This window comes from Callithrix jacchus, chromosome 7, assembly GCF_049354715.1.
Source record: "Callithrix jacchus isolate 240 chromosome 7, calJac240_pri, whole genome shotgun sequence".
Classification (NCBI taxonomy): Eukaryota; Metazoa; Chordata; class Mammalia; order Primates; family Cebidae; genus Callithrix; species Callithrix jacchus.
This window is the reverse complement of record NC_133508.1, coordinates 99,692,423-99,710,178: the sequence shown is the minus strand read 5'-3', so window position 1 is coordinate 99,710,178 and position 17,756 is coordinate 99,692,423. Positions and strand designations below refer to the sequence as shown.

The 17,756-nt window shown below is 32.4% G+C and overlaps 2 protein-coding genes across 52 annotated transcripts in view; one reads left to right on the top strand and one right to left on the bottom strand.

The window, feature by feature from the left end:
• Positions 1-17,756, top strand: part of DOCK7 (dedicator of cytokinesis 7) — a 239,316-nt gene that overhangs the window by 77,594 nt on the left and 143,966 nt on the right. The window lies entirely within an intron of this gene.
• On the bottom strand, positions 1,168-9,171 carry ANGPTL3 (angiopoietin like 3). 2 transcript variants are annotated; one of them, XM_002750906.6, is made up of 7 exons: positions 8,603-9,171; positions 7,865-7,975; positions 5,534-5,648; positions 4,593-4,706; positions 4,070-4,165; positions 2,254-2,520; positions 1,168-1,889 (listed from the first exon to the last, which is right to left on the bottom strand). In XM_002750906.6, the coding sequence occupies exons 1-7, from the start codon at positions 9,095-9,097 to the stop codon at positions 1,705-1,707; spliced, it is 1,383 nt and encodes a 460-aa protein (XP_002750952.1). In that variant the 5' UTR covers positions 9,098-9,171; the 3' UTR covers positions 1,168-1,704. The 2 variants fall into 2 exon arrangements, with proteins under 2 accessions (XP_002750952.1, XP_035107574.1); XM_035251683.3 differs by lacking the exon at positions 7,865-7,975.

Below are 17,756 nucleotides of genomic sequence, written 5' to 3'. Positions count from 1 at the left end.
TTTAAGCAAAGTGTAGTTAGGACAGGAGACAGTCTTGTGAATCATAAGGAAAAGAGCTCCTTTCTCTTCTACTAGCTGTATCTTTCTGGTAGGAGAAAGCTTTATATGGGGAAAAAGTCTAATTTAGTATTCCTAAAAGGAACAGAATGAAACATGTCCTATGAGAGTTTTTTTTTTTTTTTTTTTAATGGAAACCAAATAGAGGAGGCAACTCATATATTAAATAATTAATTATTTTTCATTTGAAATGGTCCACTTTTGCGGGGAAAGGGGAGCCATTTTGGCGTTCTGGCCCTAAAAAAAATCAGCGTTAATTTCGGCAGCTTAGTCTGTGGTCCTAAAAATTATGGCTTATTTTTACCTTTGTTATTTTGGACTTTTCTGGAACAAAATATTTACATGGGATTCACATAGATCATGCGTATCTTTTATATATGCAACATGGAAAATATATATGACATGGATACTGGATAATTTGAAATACATGATGCTAAATATTGACAAAGGTAGGTCACTATATAAATTGGGCACTATGTCCTTTAACAAATGGATTTAATTTAAAATTTCTTACTGGTAGTATTTAAAAAAATATTTAAAAATAAATACTGACAAGTGATACTGTGGTAAAAAAATTTGTATCTAATAATCGTTAGGGACTTAGGGTTTAAATTACTTAAATTACAAATAACATAATCATCTATCTGTTGTGATGTCAATAAAAAAGTGCAAGAATGATATAAATTTCTATAATTTAGGGACAGAGTATTTTTTGAATTTTAAACATATATGCATGCTTGTCAGGCTATCTAAACATTCAGTAACTTGTTATGACACTTATTTCTACTTGAAAACCTACACAAAATTATTAGAATAACAGCATGTTTAGGGGAAATAAAAACTTTAACTTGATGCCACAAATATGTTGATTCTTACGTAATCTGACAAGATTCCTTTACAATTATTTGTTTTCATAGCATCAAGTGTTAAAATACATAAAATGTGTATAGTATATATGTTAACAAATATGTTAAGGAATAGTGATACCTCATATTAAAGTCAATGTGACTTAGTAATCATCATCTACATTTGTTTAAAAGACAGTGAACCTATTTTAATACAGTATTTAATCCTGCTTCATTAGGTTTCATAAATAAATCATATCCAACATTTACTCCAAATTATTTTATAGCAAAATGAAGCATCAGTTTTTATTTATGTTACAGATTTTTACACATACCCTGGACTGACAATTTTTAGTTTTGGAATTAATATTACAGCATTTAAGAACTGTACAATTATCAGTCTGTTTAGTCAAGTTTAGAATTTTAATGAGAAAACTAGTTTTTTGAACTGGGAAAGTTGTAGCTCATATAACTTTTAAAATAAAAGTCTCTGTAAATTTTTAATTTATGAACATTATTTAATAAGTTCACCTGTTCATTATAATTTGGATTGTGACCATCTAAAATTGATATCCACATCACAAAATACAGAACAAATTATAAGAATTTTGGTGGAGAAATATAAGCTATATTCTTTAAGATTGTGTGATTATATGTTTAGTCTTAAATTGACAGTGACTTTAAGATTTAAAAATATCTATTTCTCAAGCCTTCTGTTAAGGATTTAATACCAGATTATTAGACCACATTAACTTGGGGTGAGTTTAATGTTTAATTTATTGCCTTTTAAATTTGCCTTGATTCATTCAAAGCTTTCCGAATCTGTTGGATGGATCAACATTTTGGTTGATTTTATAGAGTATAACCTTCCATTTTGAGACTTCCAAGATAATCCTCTTCTCCTCTCTGGCTTAGATTTTGCTCTTGGTTTGTTATATTTACCATTTAGGTTGTTTTCTCCACAGTCATCATGCCACCACCAGCCTCCTAAAGGAGATAGATACACAATTTAATGGGTACAGATTCGTATATAGTTACTGTTACTGTAGTTCCCCATGAGTTTATCTTTTCTTATAAATATTACAGTGTTTTAGATGCATGCTTCCCAGTTTTAAATAGTCTAAATAAGTCTCACGTATACCACCAAAAATAGAAAATCTGAGGAAGATTAGAGATAAAATATCTGGTTGAACTATAATGAATACATTAATTATAGTTAAGTTTTCTTCTAGAGAGAAAATACTTATTTGGGATTAGGATTTTAAAAAATTGTCATTGTAGATAATAGCTAATAATGTGGGAAGATACTTTGACGATATGAAAATAAAGTATTGGTATCAGAAAAGTATACCTGAATAACTCTCTGGACAGTTGAAGTGTCCCTTTGCTTTGTGATCCCAAGTAGAAAACACCAAATTTTTGTTTTCTGGGATTGCATTGGGGACATTGCCAGTAATCTCAACTAGATGTAGCGTATAGTTGGTTTCATGATTTCCCAGGTAAAAAGAATATTCAATATAATGTTTGTTGTCTTTCCAGTCTTCCAGCTCGATTCGTAAAACATAATTAGATTGCTTCACTATGGAGTATATCTTCTCTAGGCCCAACCAAAATTCTCCTGAAAAGAAAAGTTTTAAAAATTTGTGAATTATTGACTACAAGTTGGATACTTTTTTGAGTGTTTTTTTAATTGGTGCAACTAATTGAGTTGTTTAGTCTTGAATCCCTTGATCATTTTAGAGTATCTTAAAAAATACCTTTTAAAACAATTTTATTGAAGATAGTTATATGCACAAAAATGTTAAAAATATTAATAGAACTGAAAGTCTGATTATCCTTTCTAAAATGCATATTATAAGACATATTTCACCAGTGAAATGTATTACATTATTATAGATATTTTAAAGTCTTGTCATTGGTCAAGGTATATTTTGCTTCTAAGTCTTTATATGATTAGTTTTACTATCAGCTATTTATTAGCATCTATATACAGTCAAGAGATTTGTTAAGTATTCCCAGAGACCTGGTAATAATATAGTCACTTTCCTGAAATGTAAACCTGGCCTTTTATATTTGCTTAATATATGTTTTCTTTGTAGAGAAAGATGGGAATAAATTTTTAAAAACATTTTAATTGAAAAAGCATGATTCTTAATAACTTTTCTCTAAAATTTTAAAAATTATTTTTATTTGGAATTAAAAACAAATAAAAAATATAAATTGTTCTTTATCATACTCCTTTTTATTAAAGTATTTAATGAAAACAATCACTATTTTCTTATTGCTATTGAGTTAGTAGGAAGCTTCATTTTAAGGATCACCTGGTAAATACAGTACAAATGGGTTATTACTATTTTTTTTTCCAGAATTAAGTGAGTATTCTCAACTTAACTGTCAGCCTTTTATTTTGGGGTTGCACTCACTATTAGAAGATTTGGAGCTATAAAACATCATTAAATATACCTTCTTCGTAGGACTTTAACTGGTAGTTTGAACACAAAGTTCTTAAATGGTCAAACAGTACTGACCATTTAAAATTTTGATATAATAATGAATGTCTTCTACTTTATAAGTGAGTACTTAGACATCATATGGATTTTTATATGTACTTTATGGATTGTAAACATGTTATCTTGCTTATTTTACATTATTATAATCAAAATAGAATAATTTGCATTAACTAATTCATTTTAAGCCACACATTCTATATATTATACTTAAATAATTGAAATTTTAAAATTTGTATTGTATGTCTGAGTTTCCAGGTCCTTTTACCTCCCAATTAATTGATATTTAAAATGTTAATGAGAGAATAGAATGACTAATGCTAGGAGTGGTTCTTTTCACAGCTTATATGTAACAGTTACTACTTATAACATGTAACATTTAATCAACATTTTAAATAATTATAGTTATGATAATTGTAAGCCATCTAATTAAATTGTGATAAGTATAAGAACAGACATGTAATTGTGATAAATATAATTCAAATTATAACAGTTTTAATAAATGTAATTTACTAACAAATGTGTAATTGTTTGATATTATATGAAGGCTTAGACTGCTTCTCGTTCATTACTTGTTTCCTAATGCCCAGTCTATCATAGGTTCTCAGTAAATATTTGTAGATTAACAACTGAATGAATGATTGAATGCAGTCACCTTACCATCGAGCCTCCCAAAACCATATTTGTAGTTCTCCCATGTTTCATTGAAGTTTTGTGACCCATCTGTTCGATGTTGAATTAATGTCCATGGAGTACCTGAATATAATGAATGAAATCATGTTTTTTAGTAGATTGATGTTGACAGATATAAAACTTTTTTTGTTTGTTTGATTTTAATTGGTGGCTTTGTAAGGTAGTCTACTAATGGTATAGCAATACATTTTATTATTTTTTTATGGTCCCAAAAAGTTAAGTGAAGGGCAATTAATGAATTTTAGCATAGCAAACTTGTTGATAATAGTCACTTTAGATTATTTTACAGAGAAAAAGGAGAATATTAAATAAATCCATAAATAAACTAGGTAAAGATAAGCGTTAGATTTATACTAATACTCATGTTATATGTATTACACACACACACACATATAGATATATGTATAAAACAATGATAACTGGGTTAATCTTGCAAATACATAATCAGTAACTTGAACTAACTACTGTTTTCTCCTTAGGTAGGTTTTACCTGTTATAACATCACAGTAGACATGAAAAACTTGAGAGTTGCTGGGTCTAATGGCATACATGCCACTTGTACTTTCACCTCTATTATAAATGGTGGTACAATCAGCAGGAATGCCTAGAATCAATAAAGTGTTATTACATCAGATTTAGCAATAAGAGTAATATCTTTCGAGCTTGAGATTTCACTTTACATTTTGTGAAATTGTGGCATATGTAGCATTTTTTTCAGTAATGTTTATGTTAAAGCATTTTTCTTAGATGGCATGTTGTTTAAGAAAGTAAGAATTGTTCTTACCAAACTTAATTTCTTTAAAAAAATTAATTATATTTTTTAGAGACAGAGTCTTGTTCTGTCACCCAGTCTGGAGTGCAGTGACCTTTAACTGATCATGTCCTAGATCATGTCTAGGAAAATTAATAGGCCAGGAACAGTGGCTCACATTTGTAATCCCAGTACTTTGGGAGACCAAGGTGGGCAGATCACAAGGTCAAGAGATTGAGACTGTTCTGGCCATCATGGTGGAACCCTGTCTCTACTTAAAATACAAAAATTAGCCGGGCATGGTGGCGCACGCCTGTTGTAATCCTAGGTACTGAGGAGGCTGAGGCAGAAGAATTGCTTGAACCCAGGAGGTGGAGGTTGCAGTGAGCTGAGATTGCACCACTGCACTTCAGCCAGGTGACAGAGCGAGACTCCATCTCAGAAAAAAATAAAAAATTTAGTAAACCCTCTATATTATCTAATATTCAAGACCATATTTATATTTCTCTGATTGTCTTAAGTATGTCTTTTGTAGGGTGTAAAAAGAACCCCAGGATCCACTTTAGATGGACACATTGTATTTGATGGATATCTCCTATCTATATTTTAGTCTAGAACAGGCCCTAAGTATAGGGAATTTGATAATAGCTTCAAGAAGGAAACCAACCAAAGTGTCTTACCATCATGTTTTACATTTCTTACTTCATTCAACTGAAGAAAGGGAGTAGTTCTTGGTGCTCTTGGCTTGGAAGAAAGATAAATTTCTGTGGGTTCTTGAATACTAGTCCTTCTGAGCTGATAAAAGAATATAAATCTGTTTTTAAAATGATACTGAATATAAAATTAGGGGAACTCTGAGTAAGGATGTCAAAAATACAATTTGTCTTTCAGTTCATAATGTTATGGCATTTGATGTTTAGATAAACAATGCTATTCAGGTTGTACAGATTGCCTCATCTCCAAATATTTAATCAGGGACATTATTTAATAAGTTAAAATAAAGCAAGGCAATAAAGCTGACATTGGTCAAAAAACAGGAAGGCAACTGCTTTGCTTAGAATATTGTATTTTCTTTATTTATATGAATAGAATATATTTGATATTCTGTTCAGATTTCAAGTTTAATAATTCTCAGTTTTAGATCTTACTGATTTTCAGACTTGCTGTAAAAACATAGTACATAATTTGAACCAGGCTTTCTTGATAATTTGATAATTTTTGACCTGTAAATGTATCTGTAGATGTTGGCAGGTTGGCAAGTTTATTTGCTTATTTTCCATATATAGTTCATTGTTAGTTTAGTAATAACATTTTGATTTAAAAAGTTTGGGTTTGCAATTTATTGAATGATAGTTTTTCTCATTGACAGTAGGAGAAGTAGAATATATAATATCTTGCATTATTCTTTTAGTGTGAACTTTTTGGTGCTGGCATAAATGATATTTCCTAGGACCTTATTTAAAAGGATCTATTAGAAAGTTTACTTGCTGGTTATTACTCTTTTCTGCTAAGTAACAAGGTAATCTTAAAGTTACTTTAATTTTTAGAGTTTTTTTTTTAATTTAAATATGAGAAAGTTGAATCAAATGATCTAAGTCGTCTTCCAACTCAGAAAATCATTGTTTTGGTTTCTTCACACATTTTTATTTTTAGACATAATGTATATTACCATAGTGACATTTTGCTTTTGGGAGCAGGTTTATTTAATCATAGTAAAAGATATAGTTGAAAAAAATTTAGAAAAATAACATTGTAAGAAGGGAAAGTATGGAAACCAAAAGTAGTTGATAAAAAACCTTTTAGCATAACCTACCAAAATTATGTTTAGTGGAAATTGGTGATAACATTTGTTTTATATCTCTTGAAAATGATTTTTTTTGTACCAGTTTCACTTGAGTTTATGTTATCTTCTGAACCCTCTTGAATGGTTGTTTAAGAGTATTACTAATATTTTTAAACTATTCTGTGTATTAGAATACTTAGATGCTGACATAGCTTTATTCTAAACAAGTACTTCTTTCTCCCACTTCACCAGTTGTTTACATTGTAGATTAATTACATCGTTGACTGTTGACCTTCAATTATCAGGCACACTATTTCTAGTAATGCAAGTGATAATAGCACACGCTTCTGTGTGAATATGACATTACATTTATTAATTCAACAGAAATTTGTTGAATGCTTACTGTGTGCCATACAGTATTCTATGTTCTGGAGTATATACAAATAATGGAAAATATAAAAATAATGAAAAAATTTCTCTATTCACAGAGTTTACATGTTAGTGCAGGAATAGAAGACATAAATGTCTATATGTTAAGTAAAGGTAAGTGTGCAGGAGAAAAAGTAGTTGTAGAAGTTTTCAGGGATGGGACCGGGGGTTGTAATTTTTGGTTAAGTGACCTTGGAAGTCTTCATTGAGAATTTTATATTTGATAACAACTCTAAGGTAAATTAAAGAGTGGGCCATGTAGATACCAGGGCAAAAGAGCATTCCAGATAGACAAAACAACAAGGACAAAGGCTTTGAGGTGGTAGCATGTTTGATGTATTTTAATACCAGTAAACCAGTCAGAATGACTAGAGTAGAGGAGGTGAAGTCAGTGAGATGATGAACGGTTAGGTTATCTTGGGTCTAAAGAGCCAATATGAGTGAGATGGAAAGCTGTTGTGGGGTTGTGAGCAAAGAGAAATATGATCTAATTTGAATTTTTATTGGATCACAATGACTGCTATGATTTGACTTTTTTTCTTACAGTAATCCTGTAAGTTCTATTATCTATGTGAGGAAACTGAGACAGAGGGATTAAGTAATTTATTCAAGGCCACACAAAGTTCAGCCATAATTTAAACATAGGTAGTTTATTAGCTTCAGCACCTGCAATTTTAAGAGTTATGTTGATATGATAATTTTACTTATGATCCAGTTAAAGCTTTTAAATAATTTTTGGATTCAGTGTTTTTACAAACCTGTGTGAAAGACGGGACATACCATTAACATATTGACTTACCTGATTTTCTATTTCTTTTATTTGACTGTGCTGTTGGTTTAATTGTTTATATTGTTCTTCCACAGTCTGGAGAAGGTCTTTGATGCTGTTATCTTGTTTTTCTACAAAAGTCTGGATATAGTTGGTAGTCTGGTTAAAAGTTGCTTTCCTCTTTCTTTTCTATTAGTTTTCATTTCCTGTAACACTATCATAATCTAAATTTTTAAATTAATAATAGATTTGAAAAATGAATATTGGCAATTCCTTCCCCTTGTATGCTTCTTTCAAATAGTACATATTTCTGTTCTTAATATTTTATTTGACTTGTACTATCTCTAAAATTTGATTTTTTGAATGTCAAGAGAAAAAGCCTAGCATATTTTAATAGGAATAAATCTTTTCCATTTACTGTATTGCCTTAATCTGTTTTAAACATGGGAGAATAGTTTTAATTTTTTTTAACTTTCTACTTACCTTCAGTAATTTGCAATACTGTAATGATTTAGTGTTCTAGATTGTATTACTTGATTTGTAATTTTCACATAAAATGTAAAGTTTCAGTCTTTTCATATAACATTAGGGAAACAAAAACCAACTTGAAATTATAATGGGAAATTTTATTTTCTGGAGATTATTTTTCTTAAAAATAAAGTGTTTCAACAGTGCAACAAAGTATTTCAAATAACATGCCTTAGAAATATTTTTTTAAAGCATCCACATTGAAAACATAATCATGAACCCTCTTTATTTTCTACTTACTTTAAGCGAAGTTACTTCCGGGTGTTCTGGAGCTTCAGGTTGATTTAGAATTAAGTTAGTTAGTTGCTCTTCTAAATATTTTACTTTCTGTTGAAGTAGAATTTTTTCTTCCAGGAGGCTTTCAAGTTTTGAGTTGAGTTCAAGTGACATATTCTTTACCTCTTCATTTTTCACTTGTAGTTTATATGTAGTTCTTCTCAGTTCCTTTTCTTCTTCTTTGATTTCACGGGTTTGTAATGATAAATCATAAAAAGACTGATCAAAAATGTTGAGTTTTTGAAATATGTCATTAATTTGGCCCTTAGTCTTATGGACAAAGTCTTTAAGACCATGTCCCAACTGAAGGAGGCCATTGGCTAAAATTTTTACATCATCTAACATAGCAAATCTTGAATTTGGCTCTGGAGATACAGAATCAAATGATGAATTGTCTTGGTCAATCCTGGAGGAAATAACTAGAGGAACAATAAAAAGAAGGAGCTTAATTGTGAACATTTTTATCCTGATTATTCAGTTTCAAGCAATGTGGAACTGTTTTCTTCTAGAAGCAACCTAGACTTCTTAACTATATATGCCAATATTTGCCACAGAAAAAATAAGGTTGGCAGGTGAATATAGTTAATCAGTAAGCTGTGTTAACTTGCACGAATGTAACCTTCTTCCACACTGAGTTAGATCAATGCTAAATAAAAACAAAGAAATGAGCAACTAACTTAGTAAGTAATTTGAAATTGTTTTTAACTTTGCTATATTATAAACTACACATTTAGTGCTATGGTGACTACCTGTTTTTAAAAGCTAATTTTAATTTTTTATGATTTTAAGAGATTGACAAGTCAAAAATAAACTCCTTTGTTAGGTAAATTTATTATTAAAGTTGAGAAAAAAATTAATGAATTAAGCATACATTTCCGACAGTACACTTTAGTTCTTTTGGAAGCAGTGTTCCATCACTAAAAAACACCTTCTCTCTCAAGCCTTTCGCCACTCCCTGAGGTGGTGTTATGGCTCTCAATGCTGTATTCCTGTGGTATTTTGTATAAGTCAACGTATGCTCCTTATTTTTTGTCACCATAATTGTTAATTTTTTTGCATCATCTTATATGTCTTAACCATTATTGTATATTATCACAAAATTCCATATATATTAAGTGACATTGAAGACATTTCACTATCCTTTCTCCACTGCGTTCTTTGTCTCTATGTTCTAGGCTCTTTTCCACGTGCTCACTGAAGAACAGTGGATATGTGGTCATCTAGGATCAAACTAGAATTGAATCTTAAATACTTTCAATGTCACAAGCAACTTGCCCATCATAGGTTTTTCTGAAGTTTGTGAGCTTAGTAACAATTTGATAAAATGCATTTAACAAAAAGAGATTAATAACATTTCTTTCTTTCTTTCTTTTTTTTTTTTTTTTTTTTTAAAGATGATGTCTTAATATGTTACCCATGCTGGTCTGGAAATACTGGGCTCAAGCAATTCTTTTGCCTTGGCTTCCCAAAATTTACAGGCGTGAGCCAAGCCAATTAATAATATTTCTAAAAATAAATTTTCTGCTGTGCTTCCAACTTAGTGTTAAAAAGAAAAAATACTAAATGCTGAAATTAAATACTGATTATTCTTACCGAGTGTTCATATTAAGGATTTTGTGAGAAAATAGTATCCTTTAAAACTGCTTAATCTTATTTAAAGTACAATTAAAAAACTGCTTAATCTTGACATATTAATATAGTAAAATTGTTAAGAATATGGGTGCTGGAGTCGGACTGTGGTGTGGGTCCAAAAGCCAGCTCTAACTTTCTACCCTTGGACAAGTTACTTAACCTCTCCATTCCTCCTCATCTGTAAAGCTGGAGTAATTACAGCACATAATTCATAGCATTATGATAATTTAATAGTACATGTAGAACCCTTAGAACAGTGTTGGGCAAACAAGAAGTACTCAAAATCCTAGTTATTAAATCACATGAAACTAACTTTTAACCTGTGTATGTGTATGTGTATATATAATCAACCTTACTTAAAAGAAATTTTTTGTAAAGTTAATAGCTTTTTAACACAAGGAAAAGTTTTATTGTAATGAATTTCAGTGTAAATTATTATACAAAATGAACCATTTCCATTTTTTTTCTTTTTTTTTTTAGAGACAGGATCTTGCTCTGTTGTCTAGGCTAGTGTGATCATAGCTCACTGTAGCCATGAAATCCTGGGTTCGAGCGAGCCTCCTGCCTCAGCCTCCCAAGTAGCTGAGACTACAGATGCATGCCACCATGCCCAGCTAATTTTTTAATATTTTGTAGAGACTTTGTCTCACTATGTTGCCCAAGCTGGTCTCCAACTCCTGACTTCAAGTGAACCTCCCACATCAGCCTCTCAAAGTGCTGGTATTACAGGAGTAAGCCACTGTGTTCAGCCCCAAATTTCTGTTCTGAGAAATACTTCTTCACTGTATAAAATAGACACCCTTCCTTTTGATGACTTAGGATTAAGGGTTTTGCATATAATAGTTACTGTAGAGGTAGTATTCCATAGTGATTAAGAGCATGATTCTGGAGCAAGACTGCCTGAATCAGGATCCTGGCTTTGATATTCTTCAGCTTTGTGACCTTTGGTCAAATTACTTCACTTCTCTGAACCTCTGTTTTCTCATCTGTCCCGTAAGAATAACACCTATTTTATAGGTTTGTGTAAAAAATTTAAAGTTTATATTTTCAGAGCACTTAGAACATTACCTGGTATATCATAAACACTACACACAGTGTTATATATTAGCCATTTTAGTAGTTAGAACTAATCAATGCATTTGTACCCATACTATAGTATTTTACTGGTGAAAATTAATTGCATTTTAAGATAATGTAAATTGGGAAATTTTGTTATAATCTAGATTTTCCGAGTTTTAGTCTCTTTTACCTTTTTAAAGAATTGTATGTTTTCATTAGGTTGTGTATGATTTTTTTTTTTTTTGTTGGGGGGGAGGAAGGCAGGAAGGGAGAGAAGAAGGACGGTAGGGAGGAAGGAAGGGAGGAAGGAAGGAAGGAAGGGAGGAAGCGGGGAGGGAGGGAGGGAGGGAGGGAGGGAGGGAGGGACGGGAAGGAAGGGAATCAAGCAATGAGAGAGACATTGCTGACCTGGATCTAGAGGTTTACAAGTTGATTTCTTTTTTTTTGAGAGAAAGAAAGAAAAAAAAAATAAGTAAAGGAGAGGAAGAAAGAGGAAAAGAAAGAGGGAGAGTAAATGGAAATATTGCTTTATTTTGAAAAAAATTGGGTATTAATAATGGCCCATCAATGTTTCATTTAAACTTATGGGTAGGTGTGGTGTGTATTGACTAAAATGTATATTTTGTGTATTTGAAGTGGAGAGCTCTATAAATATTTATTAAGTTTACTTGTTCCAGATCTGAGTTCGAGTCCTTGATATCCTTATTAATTTTCTGTCTCATTGAATCTAAGTCTCGTATCTGGGTGTTAGGATCGTTAGCTCTTGTTGTTGCATTGATCCTTTTACCACTATATCTTTGTTGCTTTAAAATCTATTTTCTCCGATACGAGAATTGCAACTCCTGCTTTTTATTTATTTGTTATTTATTTTTGCTCTCCATTTGGTTGGTAAATCTTTCTCCATCCCTTTGTTTTGAGTCTTTGTGTATTCTTGCATGTGAAACAGGTCTGGATGTAACATGCCGTTGGGTTTTGGCTGTGTCTTTTGATTGGGGGATTTAGTCAATTTAAATTTAGGGTTACTGCCATTTGATGTTGATTGGCTGTTTTATCCATTTGTTGGTGTAAATTCTTCTTTATGTTGGTGCTCTTTACTTTTTGGTGTATTTTTAGAAAGGCTAATACTGGTTGTTTCTTTCTGTGTGTAATGCTTCTTTCAGAAGCTCTTGTAAAGCAGGCCTGGTGGTAATAAAATCTCTGAGTTCTTGCTTGTTCATAAAAGATTTTATTTTTCCTTCAGTTGTGAAGCTTAGTTTGGCTGGATATGAAATTCTGGGCTGAAGGTTCTGTTCTTTGAGGATGTTGAATATTGGCCCCCACTCTCTTCTGGCTTGTAGAGAGATGTTGTAAGTCTGATAGGCTTGCCTTTGTGGGTAATCTGACCTTTCTCTCTGGCTGCCCTTAGTATTTTCTCCTTTGTTTCAACCCTGGTGAATCTAACGATTATGTGCCTTGGGGTTGCTCTTCTTGAGGAATATCTTTGTGGTGTTCTCTGTATTACCTGGGGTTGAATGTTGACCTGCTTTGCTAGTTCAGGAAAATTTTCCTGAATAATATCCTGAAGGGTATTTTTCAGCTTGGATTCATTCTCTCCACCGCATTCAGGTACACCTGTCAAACGTAAATTTGGTCTTTTCACATAGTCCCACATTTCTTGGAGACTTTGCTCATTCCTTTTTATCCTTTTTTCTCTAATCTTTTCTTCACGTTTTATTTCATTAAGTTGGACTTTGACCTCTGATATCCCTTCTTCTGCTTGAACAATTCGAGTGTTTAAACCTGTGCATACTTCTCGGAGTTCCTGTATTGTATTCTTCAGTTCCATTAATTCACTCATACTCCTCTCTAAGTTGTCTATTCTCAGTAGGAGTTCATCAAACCTTTTTTCAAAGTTCCTAGTTTCTTTATGTTGGGCTACAACACGGTCTTTTAACTCACCAAAGTTTGTTATCATCCATTCCTTGAAGAGTGATTCTGTCATCAGGATGCGCTAGTTCTCCATCAAGCCTTGTTCCATTGTTGATGTGGAACTGTGATCATCTTTAGAGGGAGAGGCGTTCTGACTTTGAGTATTCTCAGCTTTTTTACGCTGGTTTCTTCCCGTCATTGTAAATTTATCCTCCTGTCGTCTTTGAAATTACCAACTTTCAGATTAGGTCTCTTGAGTGGACGTCCAGGTTGTTAGTTCCCAGGGCCAGAGCAGTGGCGTTAAAACTGATGGTGCTTTTCTGCCCAGGATTCTCCTGTCGGCTTCCTTCTTGTGTCCCTAGTAGGCGACTCTGCCTTCCCGGGGCTCCAAACCTCGGTCAGAAGGGGAACCGGTTTCGTTTACTCTGCGCTGAGCGCTGCCGCGCGGAGATGCTGTCACAGCCGCTGCCGGGCTCTGGTGTCCTGCTGGGGGCCCTTGTGGGTCCTCCGAACCTGTTTACTCTGCTCCGAGAGCTGCTGCACCGAGGTGCCGGCGGAACCGCTGCGCCAACCACGAGAGTCGCCACCCGTGTGTTTCCTCCACTGGGGGATCTTCTGCTCCGTGAGCGACCAGAATTTATCTGAAAGTGTGGCGTCCTCTAGTTCTCCGCGCCTTCCGAGAGCTGCAATCCCGGGATGTTGGCGATCGGCCATCTTGGATCGTTCCCTTTTTATTGTTTATACTAAAACCTTTGGCATAAACTTTTTTTTCTTTTTAAAGCATACGCATGTAATAGTTTTTGAGAGAGGGTAAAAAAATTATACCTTCCCATTACTGGCCGCTCCCCAGTGATCAGGTTGTGTATGATTTTTAAGTGTCCAATATAGAACCACAAAATGATAAGAAAAAAATATTCTTCATATTCATCCTACCCTTTACTGTGGTTCACATATGGAATTATAAAAGTGTGTGTTAAGCTAGAGAAGAAATTCAAATTTTCTCCTTCCTTTTTTTTTTTTTTTTGAGACGGAGTTTCACTCTTGTTACCCAGGCTGGAGTGCAATGGCGTGATCTCGGCTCACCGCAACCTCCGCCTCCTGGGTTCAGGCAATTCTCCTGCCTCAGCCTCCTGAGTAGCTGGGATTACAGGCACGCGCCACCATGTCCAGCTAATTTTTTGTATTTTTAGTAGAGACGGGGTTTCACCATGTTGACCAGGATGGTCTCGATCCACCTGCCTCGGCCTCCCAAAGTGCTGGGATTACAGGCGTGAGCCACCACACCCGGCCTTCTCCTTCTTTACATAGAAAAGTTACAATTGTAATTATTGGTCATGAAAGACGTATTTCAAAACTTCTCTTAACTAAGCTGTCAGCTTTTGTGGCTTATGACTATTGACCCTGATACTTCATCCACTTGCTAGGTGAGGGAGAATATAGATTGGCCAGCTTCTCTCCTCTATTACACTATAAGCTCTTTATTGGCAAGATTTGTATGTGTCTTTAATTTATATTCCTTATAATGCTTTAGCAGTAATGCCTTACATGTTGTAGAAATAACATTCATTGAATGAATAAGAGAATGATAAAATCAACATACAGGGATTTTCCAAGTGCAAAACTTTTATGTATTAGTGGTTATCCCCTTTTGATATAGTAGGGGTTCTTTTTAGAGAAGGGAATTGGAAGAGTAGCCCCTTTTTTTAGTGCATGGAAGTAACTGAGCACTAATACCAGCTCTCAAAGAGAGCCTTTATGAAAAAATTTCCTTCTGTATTTGATAACTATACTAGGATACTAACACTTTTTGCACAATTTGTACAATTTCTCACAAATAACACTGATAGAGGTAATGGTCACGTAGTCTTGGTTTCTAGTATATTGTCTTTTGGTATAAATATCTATAATTTTTTCCTATAGTAATTTGGACTGCATTATTGATTATAATTAAAGTAAGTAATTTGCCTAATTACCAACTGCAGAATCATTTCAACATGGGAAAATGCAATGAAAGTAGTAATTTTATAAATGATGTTCTGTCTGCCTTTTAATACTTCCTGTCTAGGTACACACTGCTAAAAGCAGAATCTGATCTTTGCTTGAACTTGTGCCTATTTAAATAGAACCTTGATCCAATATAACCAGTAATGTAAAAACTAAAAAGTTTTATGCCAAGGAAAATAAACTTGTAAGCAAATGTAGACCTAATTTAAGGATTCCTAGTTCCTAGGAACCAATATAAATATTTCTTAGCTACAGAGAATTTTAGGACATTTAAGAGCCTAAATTGTTTAAATTCCAAGCAAGGCAAAGTTGTTTATCCTCTACCAGGTTGTGTAATCTTATGGAGATATGACTTTAAAATAAAACACAAGGTATTTTGGCACTTTTTTTTTACATAGTGTCTTTTTAATTTCTTCCTCTTTAGCTATGATAATTTGTTTTTGAATTAATGTTGGATACGAAGATGCTGAAAGTAACTATTTGAGAAAACCTTTATAAATAGAAATGTTTACATTAAAGAAAAAATAATACCTGAATAATATATTCACTTCTCTCTCTCCTTTCTTTGTCCAGAACAGTTACTGCCCAATGGAAATATAGTGTGAGCTATAGAGGTACTTTAAAAATTTTAGTAGCCACATTAAAAAAACTAAAAAGAAACAGGTGTAATTAATTTTCAGAGTAAGTTTTATTTAATATAAAAATTACCATTTTATTACTTGGAACAAAACAAAATTGCCATTTTAATATGTGATCCAAGATGAAAATATTAGATATTTTAAATTTTTTCATACTAACGCTTCAAAATTTATTGTATGTTTTATACTGATAACATATCTAAGTTAGAACCACTCACCTATCATGTGCTCAGTAGTCTCATTAGACCATCTTATTGGACATCGTAGATCCAGAAGTTAAGTGAGCTTTGAAGGAATCATTTATCTATCTTACTGTTTTGTGTGTTGACTATTAATATGTTATTTTATACATGTATATTTTTTAATTGAACAGACATATCTTTGGACATGTAAAGATTTTTAATGCTGAAAGTACTTGTTATGAAAACTCAGGCATTTCAGAAACCTTAAAAAATAAAAATCTTGACTCTGTTAACTTTTTGGGTCTATCATACCAGACTCTTTGAGTGACTAGATAAACATAATTTTTTATAACACAAATGGGATCCTGTTATATATAATAGCTATATGTCATTCAATATCTTAGTATTTTAAAATTTATTTTCCTCTGAATGTCTGTAGAGTTACCACATCCTTTTAAATAGCTGTGTAATCCTCTCTTATGTAGATGAACCTTAATTTAATCAGTTCCCTTTTAATCATTTGTTAACAATTTTCTAATTATAAACAGTATGAATAGCAAATGCTTTTATATATGTATATAAATATTTTCATATACATTAATAGACATTGACTTTTAACTTATGATTGCTTTTGTCAGATTTTCTTTCACAAGGGTTGTACCAATTTACATTCCTGCCAGGAGATTCGAGTTCCTCTTTTCCTATATCCTTTTACGAATGCTTTGAATGAAAAAGGCAAAAAATGTTGATAAATCTAATAGACAAGTATATATCTAGTTTGTTTTGCTGGCCGTCTCTGTTGACCTCTTTGTGAATTATCTGGGTATGTATATGATTTGCTCCCCTCTTTGTTCCCCCTTTTTAAGTTTGTCTTTTTCTAATTTTAGGAATTATTTACATATTGTGAATACTAATTCTTAGTCATATATGTAAAAAAACAATAGTTTTTTTTCCCAGTATGTAATTTTCTTCCACCCATGTTTATGGTATCACTTGCTGTGTATTAATAGATGCTTTAAAATGTATATCTTATAAACGTTCTGGCTTATGCTAATAAATGCCTTTCTCACTTGTAAAATCTGGTCTCTTTAAAGCTCTTCTAGTATTTTTATGATTTTAGCCGTTGATTAATCTGTGATTTATTTTGATGAGAGATTGAAGTACGAATTCATCTTTTTCTCACCAGATAACTAGTCAACTACCTCAACATCTTTCATTAATTTACCTTGTTGTTAATTTGAAATTTCTTTGAAGGAGAATTTAAATTCAAAATAAAGACTTACTAGACTTATTTGGGAATTTATTAATGGAATTAGTAGTCAAATGGAAAACAATTTGGATTCAAAATTCAAAACTGCATGCCTTTCACCTTCAGAGATGAGTTTAAAATTATATTGCTTATATTGGAAATCAAACATAGTTTATAGATAGTGTTCAGTCAAGTTCTACTTAACCTGGAATCTAAACTCTAGCAGTGTTAAGTAACTACATTTTTTAATGCAGTCTGTACTATTCATTCATTTATTTATTCAGTAAATACAAGGCACTATTTAAGGCACTGGTAAAAGAGCAGTTACACAGATAGACCAAGGTCCCTGCCCTCACATGTTTTGGCTATATTAGAGGAGATATAAAAAATGAGGAGTAATACATAAATGAACAAGATAATTATAGATTCTATAAGAGTTCTTAATG